The sequence below is a fragment of the Pteropus alecto genome, unplaced genomic scaffold, assembly GCF_000325575.1.
Source record: "Pteropus alecto unplaced genomic scaffold, ASM32557v1 scaffold114, whole genome shotgun sequence".
In the NCBI taxonomy this organism is placed as follows: domain Eukaryota; kingdom Metazoa; phylum Chordata; class Mammalia; order Chiroptera; family Pteropodidae; genus Pteropus; species Pteropus alecto.
The window spans coordinates 4,862,834-4,872,081 of NW_006435793.1; the positions used below are offsets into that span (position 1 = coordinate 4,862,834).

A 9,248-nucleotide genomic window follows, 5' to 3' on the forward strand; every position below is an offset into this window, starting at 1 on the left:
GCCAGCTTATATGTTAGTATCCGGAACTGGTTTCCACCTGGGTAGCCATAAGGGCTTTAGGGGCAGAGCTTTCCTCTGGGTCTCCAAAGCTGCCTGGGCTGGCATCAGTATAGGCACCCTGCCTATACTGATGGCCCCAGAGGAAATAGGGGAACCAAGGGCTCACTAACCCGGCTTTGGTAAAAGGAGCTAGGACAAAACCCAGCTCTGAGCTTAATTAAAAAGAGTGCTTAATCCCTCCCCTAACAAATGCAGATCACCCACAAAGGAGAACAGGATCGCCAGTGGCCAAGAAGACCCAAGCCTTATAAACAAGCACTTCGGGCAACTCCACTATGATCTGATACAATGAGTATTGTCAAGGAGGGCTGTTTTTCCATGTTTTTGTATCCTTTTCTTTGCATTTTCTTTTGCTACATAATTTCATGCATCAGAGGTCAAAAGACAAAAGGTCAGGCCTAGTTTAGAGGCAGCAAACTCCCCACCACCAGGAAAGTGTGTCCAAAGGAGGGCTTTGAGGCACCGCCTACAGATACTGGCAGGTTTTCATCCTGCCTAATTCTTTTTTGTCACTTCATGGGGTACATGAGTCTATGTGCAAACTGCATGAGAAATGAGACACCAACTGCTGTACAAAAGTAGGAAAAAATCACCCCCTTTTCAATTCACCAAACTATTTCCATCTCACACCTTGTTTTTGAGAATTTGTGCCTCCCAAGAAGCCATCTGTGAGCTCTCAGACTGCTTATGCACAGAACACACACACACATACATGTATACATATATACTGTAAATATAAAATCTGAGTAGATATTCCTTAATTATTTTTCTGGGAGAATCTATAAAGATCTCACCAGAAAATTGTCTTGAAAATTGCTTTTACTGAAATTTTCACAGCATCTTAGTATGAATAATTTAGTATGATTCTTTTGGCATATTTTGTCCTAGACTTCCAACCTTTTCAATGCCCCATTTTGGATTCTCAAGTAATAGCCGATTGTTAGTTTCCTTGTGTGATAGGTAGACACATGTTTATAAGGGGAATACAGTGCCATGATTTCCCATTTTCATGTTCTAAGGGGGAAAACGATTTTCCTGTTCTATGTTCATAAGCTCCTCATACCAACTTGGTATGCCAAATGATTTTCGTCTGACTGAAAATAAATTAGGGGACAGCTTTAATTTTTCTTTTTGTAGACAAATTTTCAGCAATTGGTATTCAATGTCTGAAGGTCTGGCCCCTACCTCCAATACGAAGTAAAGGAGAAGTGAAGCACGTAGAGTGGTGTCTCTAGACGCTGGGGCTGGCTTCAGGGATCACTTCAAAGGCCCTTTGGACCCAGCTCCTCTTTTCCATCTTACTCTGGGCTGAGTCCTGAAGGAAGCTATCAGCAAATAGCTGGCTGAGTTGCTAAAAATAAGTAATCAGCAGCAAATCTGAAAGATTTGTAGAGCACTGTTTTACTTCAGGAATGTTTTCAAATCCAGACTTCATATCCCACAGTCCCTTTTCCTCTCCATAAAACTTCCCCTCAAAAAAAAAAAATAATAATAATAAAATAAAAATAAAAATCAGTCCACAACCTGCCATGAGGCTGAGGTATTTACAAGGTCACACTACAGGCTCCAGGGAAAGCACCCCAGTCATGCTGGGATCCTCTGCTATAGCTCTGAAGTTATTACAGAAAAATGGAGAATGAAGTAAGCGAGAACATTAAAGGGCCTACTTATAGGCGGGCTTCACTTCAGTTTAACGTTCTGATCTGGGTCCATAGACTTAAAGAATCATTTAACCTGTGCACTCACTCAAAATCGTGTATGAAAGCAGGCTCCTCGATGTTCCAGTACTTCATGGAATCAAATTATATCACATTAAAATGTTATTAGTTTAAAACATATTAAATAAATGCAAGTCTGGGCTGGCGCATGAATATTTAAAGCTCACATTGCAAGAAGAAATAACAGAAGAAAAGGGGGTGGGGAGAGCCAACGATTCATCGTATAAATATTGCTGGAAATAAAACATTCTACATGTAAACTTTCTTTAGCAACATATGATTTTATTACTTGCCAATTATGGCATCGTTACATTTAAAAGGAAATATAAGGAGAAATAAACTGATTTACAATTGTTTTTAATGTTAAATGATCAGAGTGCCAGTAAATCTTTTCAATGCCCCGTTTTGGATTCTCAGGTAATAATGGATTGCTGGGACGTGTTGGCAAATTTTAAATATAACTGACTGCCTCCTTTCCATATTCATATATTTCGAATGTAACTCCAGGAGAGTGAATTTTATCTCAAAATTCTCCAAGAGTTCCTTTCAAATCGTCTCTGTGCATATGTATATGGCATCCACTTGACGTCTGCCATGTGTACCTGTGCGCCAGATACCAGTCGTGGAACGGAATTGAATTCCTGAATTTGAGTTGAAAGGAACCCGTCCAAACGACCCAGGTCTGCGCTCTTTGAGGCCTCTCTCAACAACACTTTTTAATTAAAGAAGAAAGGCAGTAAAGTAAAACAACAATAGCAATAACCCGACATGAGCACCAGGTTCCCCGAACACAGCCCCATCGTGTTCTCCAGCGATGCCCGAGTAGAGAGCCTCTAGCACATGGTGCCCCAGCGAGCCAGCAGCCACAGCTCGAGGCCCTTTACGTGCAGAGGACCCCACTGGCAGCAGAAATGTGAGCTTTGACCCACACCATTCCTCGGACCCATTCCGCCGCGGGCGCCGCTTGAAAACCTGCGGCGGCGACTGGCCTGCGTTGAGCGTTTTTTGCGCTGCGCGCAGCGGGAGTTGTGAGTGAAGAGGCGCCCTTATCCACCCCCGCGCCACCCCTATGCAAACCCTAAGCTGGTACCGCGACGGACCGACTCGCGGCGACTCGGCGTCCACCCTCAATCCCGACACCATCCAGGCCCGGCAAACGAAGCGGGGCGGGGCCGGGCATTAGGGGCGCCGCCTGCCCAAGGCGCAGCGCCACGTGCCCCGTAGCGGACCCCAAATCCTGCGAGTCCAACTGCGGCCTCAGCCGCTCCCAGAACTGGGCCCCCGGCTTTAGGGCGGGGCCTTCTCCTCGCCTCTTCCTGGACGTCGGCTCCCACCCACTCTGCGCGAGCTCCAGCCTAGAGCCCGAAGGCCAGGGTTGTTGCCCACGGCTTTTCCCAGGGCTCGCACAGAGGGAGGCCCAGCGGCCGACCGCGGTGACTCAACCTTTGCTGGATTCCGGACTGGAGGTCTCGGGGCGAGGGGGGCGCCAGGCCGGAACCGAGCCCCAGTCTCTGCTCCACGAGCCCTGGAGTTTTCGGGTGTCTCCTGGTTGAGTAGAAGAGCCCGACCTCGGCTCCTCGCCGGGAGACGTCGGCCTCCCCCTCCCTAGATTGCAGCGTCCTAGGCTGGAGGGAAGCTCGCAACGTGCCTAGGCCAACCCCCTCTGCGACACTGCTCTCGATTTCTGCTGTCTCTCTCTCAGAGAATGCCAGAGCCCGCGGGAACCGGAGGAGCTTCTGCACCAGCCCCTTTCCTGGGCCTTCAATCGGCCTTTCTCCCACAGTCTTGTCTCTTCCTCTCCATATTTTTTTTTTTCCTCTATAGATTCTTCTCATATTCCCCTGCCGCTTTAGCTAACATGTCTTTCTGCTTTTCTAAATTTGCCTTTCCTTCTCTCCCTAGCGCAGCATTAAACAAATCCAGGTGTATCGAGGTTAAACTCCGACAATGTGGACAGAAAGAAAGACTTTTCTGTCCTTGGAACATTTCTGGGTACTACAGTTTGGCTTCTACTTGAGGTGGTGCCAGCGCTGTTCCGCCATGCAGGCCGCTGCTACCAAGGCGCCCGCTTTCTCTTTCTCGTTCTCTTGCTGTGTTTTCTGTGTCTATGGTTGCGAACCAGGGCAGGCTCTCCAAATCGAAAGCTGAGTTGGAGTTTCATTTCTAGGATTCCAGAGCTGCAGACAAGTGAAATGGGGAAGGGGGCGCGGTTCAGGGGTCCAGACGCCGATCTGCGCCTAGACTGCACGTATCCCTAGCGCTCTGCCCAGAATCTCTAGGGCCGCAGCATCAGTTCCGTGTCCTCCGAAGAGGTTTGCCACCTGCTCCACGGCGGGGAGCCTTTCCTTGGTTTAACGCTACGGGAGTCGTGGAAGTCTGAAGCATACTAGCCAGGCGCAAGGGGAGATGGACCTACAGCAAACAGGGTGGGCAACGGGACGGCGGCTGGGCCTGGGTACCCTGCGAGGGGGAGGGGTTCTCTGTGAATTCTGACCCGGGCACTGGCGCCCCCTCGGGAACGCACAATTGTTTTGCGTTGGTCCGGAGCGCGCAGAGTACAACGCGGCGGCGCGGAGGTCAGGTATTTCGGAACACGGAGAACTCAGCATTCGTGAAACTTGGCCTAATCTTCTGCCCTTCCGGAGTGAGAAAAGGAATGGAGTGATGGCTGGTGTCCTCTCCCTAATCCAAAAGCCCCACAAAGGCAAAACACACACGCAAAAACTCACCAAAGCATCCCACAAACACAAAAACTAAAGCCAACACACGAAAACATAACCCCCAACCAAATACATGGCTCATAAAAACAAAATCAAAATTGAAGAAAACAAAATACATACAAACACAAAATTCACCTAATGAAAAGCACACACGACACCCACTAATACAAAGTCAAAACACATCAAAGCACCACGCAGAAGGAACAGCCTTCCAAACGACACACAAAAAGAGCCTGCAAGGAGAGAGTATAAAACACACACAAAATCGTAACGCACAAGACAGAAAACAAAACCTACCCAAAAGATCAGGACACACAGAGCAAAACCCGCTAAAATGAAATCCACGAAAAAACAACATGCAAAACACCTGAAACAAAAGACTCTCTCACAGTCTCACAGATAATGAAAAAGAAAACAAAAACAAAACAAATCCTCTAAATAGGAAAAAAAGAAAAAGAAAAAGAAAAAGAACCCCTTCCCCAGCCCGGGGTGAAATGTCAATTCCGGGAGAGCTTTTGATCTCTAGGCGCGGACAGGCCGCTCCTCCTTGGCGCAGCCTTCCCGCGCCGGCTAAACCGGAGGGCGGGAAGCAGGGACTGCGGCCCGGCCGCGGTGGGGAAGAGTCTAGCGCTCCGAGATGGCCAAAAATCAAATCGCTGGACAGGGACCCGGATCCGCAGGCTGCAGGAAGGAGGCGGTGCAGGGGGACTGCGCAGACTACTTGGTGGGGGGGCCGCCGGGGAATCCACAACCACGTTTCCGATTGTGGCAAAATCGGCTCAGTGGATAAGCGATGCCCGGTTCCCGCTGAGGCCCCCCCCACCCCTTTTCTCGAGTTCTGGGCTCTTCCCCCTAGGTTGCGGCCCTGCCTCGTGACCACCCCCCAAAAAACAAACAACCTTCTAGCTGAGGACGATTCACTTTCCGAAACTGCCATTGTCCGGCAGGCGGAGAGTCCTCCTGCGGAGCGCTTTCCGCACTCCCTCCCCCGCCCCCCCACGAGAACCGTGTCCCTGCGACCACCCCGCAACGGGGCCCCAAGGGCTTCCAGTGACCAGGCGGAGCAGCTGGACTCGGGACTGGGGAAGGAGAAGGGGAGGGAAATCTTGAGCCTGGGCCGAAGAGAACGGGCTGGATGGACATGCCACACCTCTGCCCAGTCTCTCTAGGGCTGATTTCCCCTCTGGAATCAAGTCCTGGGGCCCGAGGACGCCGCAACCTTTTGGGGCTTGAGGGCCAAGGGATTTCATTCATGGGCTGGGGTAAAGTGTCCAGGACTGCAGCCAATCTCCAGGACCTCCAGATATGGTTCTGCTCAGCCCGGATGCTCCAAAGCAGAGGTCCGGATTTTATCACCAGCATTTCACAGCTTAACCTTTGTGCTCCTGGCCAGAATGAGACATGGTGTGGCGGAGAGAACTGCGACCAGGGGTCTGAGTGGGACCCGGGGGCTTTAGGGTTCTGGCATTGCCCTAGAGTCAGGGACCCAGTAATAGTACTAGAGCTGCAAAGTGGGGCGGAGGTGGGGTGGCTAGGAGTTCTGGGGGCGGGCGCCGCCCTAGGGGTGAATCTGAGGAAACCGAATGCCTGGCAAGACCTCTTGCCTTTGCACCCCCCTCAAAATCACCTGCTTGGCAGATTGGTTAATTTCTTTAAAAACAAAAACCGGGCCTGCACCCGCCTACGCGGCGAGATTTGCACCTAGAGGGGTCACCGTTCCCACGCACTGCGCAAAGGGCCGCGACACCAAGACACAGGGGTTTGTAGAAGGTGCTGCCCCGAGGCCAGGGCTCCCGGCTCGCCCTCGGTGGCCCCCTTCCCGTAAGTGCGCGGGCTAGCTCCGGGTTGTCTGAAGCCTTCCTTCCTTCCCTTCCCCCCAACCCCCTATAAAAGTCCAGGGCCGCGCGGCGGCGGCACTGCTGCTCTCCGGGCCTCCGGCACTGCTCCGGCCCGGTCCGGCCCGGCTCGCCCCGTCTGTCCAGCTGAGAAGGCCCGGCCGCACAGCGCGGACACCCTTGCCCGGCTCTGGGCCGGCAGCGCGGGGCCGCACGCTGGGGGCGCGGCGTGTCTGGGGACATCTTGTGATGTTGGCGAGAACAGGACATGATCTCACATGGCGAGAAGCTCTTTAGTTCCTTAATCATTTCACGGTGCCTTCGGACGCTTTTTTTCCACCTAAAACGTTTAGTTTCAGCTCAGTGATCAGCTACCCCAGCTCGGCGGGGGAGCGGAAGGCTTGAATTATTCCGACCTGTGAGCGGCCCCTGGCACCAGGGGAAAAAAAAAAAAAAAAAGAAGCAAAAAAAAAGTGGAAACTTTTTCCCCCCTGTCCATTCCATCAAGTTCTGAAAAATCAAAATGGATTTAGAGAAAAATTATCCAACTCCTCGGACCGGCAGGACAGGTAGGAGGACCGCGATACCCGCTCCACGCGCTCTAACCCGGGGACCCAGCCTGGCGCTGGTTCTCACGTGTGTCGGCCCTGGGGGAGGGGGTGCGCCTCAATTTCGCCGGGATTGACTGCAGGTCTGTCTGAGGCGCACTGTATGTTTTTTTTACCAATCTGTTCAAACTTCTGCATCGGCCTGAGAGTTCGCCTAATTTTTCTCTATTTTTGAATGTTTATGTAGGTGTCTATCTAGGGGTCTGAAAGTTTGGGTCTGTGTGTTTACATATGGGTTCAAAGTGTGCATAAGTGACAATGAGTTTGTGTGCTCCCGTATAAGTATTTTCAAATGTTTGAGTGTGTGTCCAAGAGTTTATGTGCCTGTGTATGTCTTTATATTCACGAGTATGTTAGTGTGTGTTTATGAGTTGGTGTTCCCTGGGTACTGTTATTTTGAGTATCCAAAATGTGTGTCTGAGTGGTATATATATAATTTGGATAAGTGTTTGAGTACACATCTACTCCTTTAAAGCTCTGTGTTCACCTGTCATATCTCAAGTGATTTTGGAGTGAGAAAGATATGGTTACATTGACTCCTCCATTTTTGGATGTGAATAGCTGTTTGCTGTGTACATGCCAATGCACACAAAAGTGTCAGCCTCTAGGCACAGAGATGGGTCTAGGGCCTGTGGGCTTCTGTTGTGCTAAGCCTGTGAACTGTCAGGCTCAGGTCCCATTGTGTTGGGAGAACCAGAAGTGAAGGTGTGAATTCAGGGTGTGCTTGAATTCAAAGTGTGCAGACCCTCAATATGTGATGTGCATTGCTTCTCCCTGTGGGCACTGTCAAGCCTATCGTTTGTATAAAAGGGTCTCCTGTGTCGGGCACAACCTTGGCAGGTGATAGCAGGCAGCCTACAGGCTAGTAGAGGCATTTCTAGGGAACCCCATCCTGCCTTCGTTTTCAGCTACACAAGTCTCTGACACTGGTGTGAGTGTGTGTATGTGCGTACTGTGTGCTCAGGTTTTATTTTGTGGTTGCCGCTCCATGGAGGCGAGCGCGAGGGGTGGACATGTGTACTTAACCTGGCTATCCAGTTCTGGTGCCTGTATGTGCACAGGCCTTTCTGGCACAGGGCCCTGTGTGCTTCCTACAGGCCTGTGCAGTGGGTAGAGCAGGGTGTGTTTATATCTGAGAGGAAGTGTCAGGCAGCAGGAGGCCTCTGTTTGCCCTGAGGTAAAAGCCTGATATGGAGGCTCTTTTACTCATTAGGCCAAGTGTGCTAATGCCCACCCAGACACAGTCCTGGCCCTGGCAAGAACTTCCCCTTCTCCATTCTTGTGGATCTGTGATCCCCCACCTCTACTCAGAAAGCAGAAAGAGAGGAGTGAACTTACACCCCAAACCCAAGACAATTCCCTGGGCTTAAATGTGTTTCCAAATTCGTGAAGGAAGAGCAGTTAGGGTAGAAATCAAACCCAAATGAAGAGGATTCTCCATGTCGAGGAAGGGAAACCTGGAAATGCCCTCTGCTCCATCCCACTCATCTCCAGTGGATCTCTTAGTAGGTGGGACTCCCAGAGGTGCCTGTACTGGGACTAAGGGTTGTGTACGTGTTGGGAATGGGTCAGAGGCCTGTGAGGGTCCAGGAGAGTGTCTGCGTGGCTGGCCCGGCTGCCTTTCCTGACAAGCTGTCTATGAAGAATGTAATTCATGGCGGTCGATGAGCTCTTTGATTAGTTCAATCGCCTGAATAATCGTTTAATCAATAAAGCATTTCATCCCTCACCGAGGCGGGTCTGGGTGGGACTGGGGGGCCTTAGGCTAGCCAGAGTTTAAAAATCTGAACAGCCACGCCCCCTATTCTAGAGGGGTTGGAGTAAGGGCCACCAGCCAGCCTGGGAAAGGATGGTCATCTCAGGTGACACTGCATTTCTGCCAGTCTGCACCAGACTGGGCCTCAGGCTGGGAAAGAGGAGAGATGGAGAAGCTGACCAGGCTGGGGGCATCCAGGTCTGGTTTTGGGGTTTGCATGGGCTTCTTCCCTCTTCTATCCTTGAGGCCTTTTATGGGCCTCTTGAACTTCCTTTCCTGTCTTCAGAACTGTAGTCTATTTATTCCATCTCTTGCCTTTAGTTTCCCCACCTGTACAATGGGGAAGGAGTGCATGCCTTTCTTGCTCTAAGCCCAAGATTGGGTGAGGTCAGCCCCGAGCAGTAGCCCCTTAAGGTTTCTCTTATCTAGCTTCTTCATTGTGGTGCCAAAAAGGAAAAACTGAAGTCCAGAAAGGGTCAGGAACTTGTTGAGTTGATACAGCAGGAGGTATGGAGGAGGACTGGAGGGCCACTTCTCTGCCCTTAGACTTC

The 9,248-nt window shown here is 50.8% G+C and overlaps 1 protein-coding gene across 3 annotated transcripts in view; it reads left to right on the forward strand.

The window, feature by feature from the left end:
* Positions 1 to 6,777: 6,777 nt before the first annotated feature.
* Positions 6,778 to 9,248, forward strand: part of PAX5 (paired box 5) — a 169,566-nt gene continuing 167,095 nt past the window's right edge. For 2 of the 3 annotated variants that reach the window (XM_025046550.1, XM_025046551.1), the window contains exon 1: positions 6,857 to 6,902. In XM_025046550.1, coding sequence (XP_024902318.1) covers positions 6,857 to 6,902 — 46 coding nt within the window. Of the gene's footprint in view, positions 6,903 to 9,248 lie in introns of all 3 variants that reach the window. The other variant, XM_025046549.1, reaches the window with a different exon arrangement.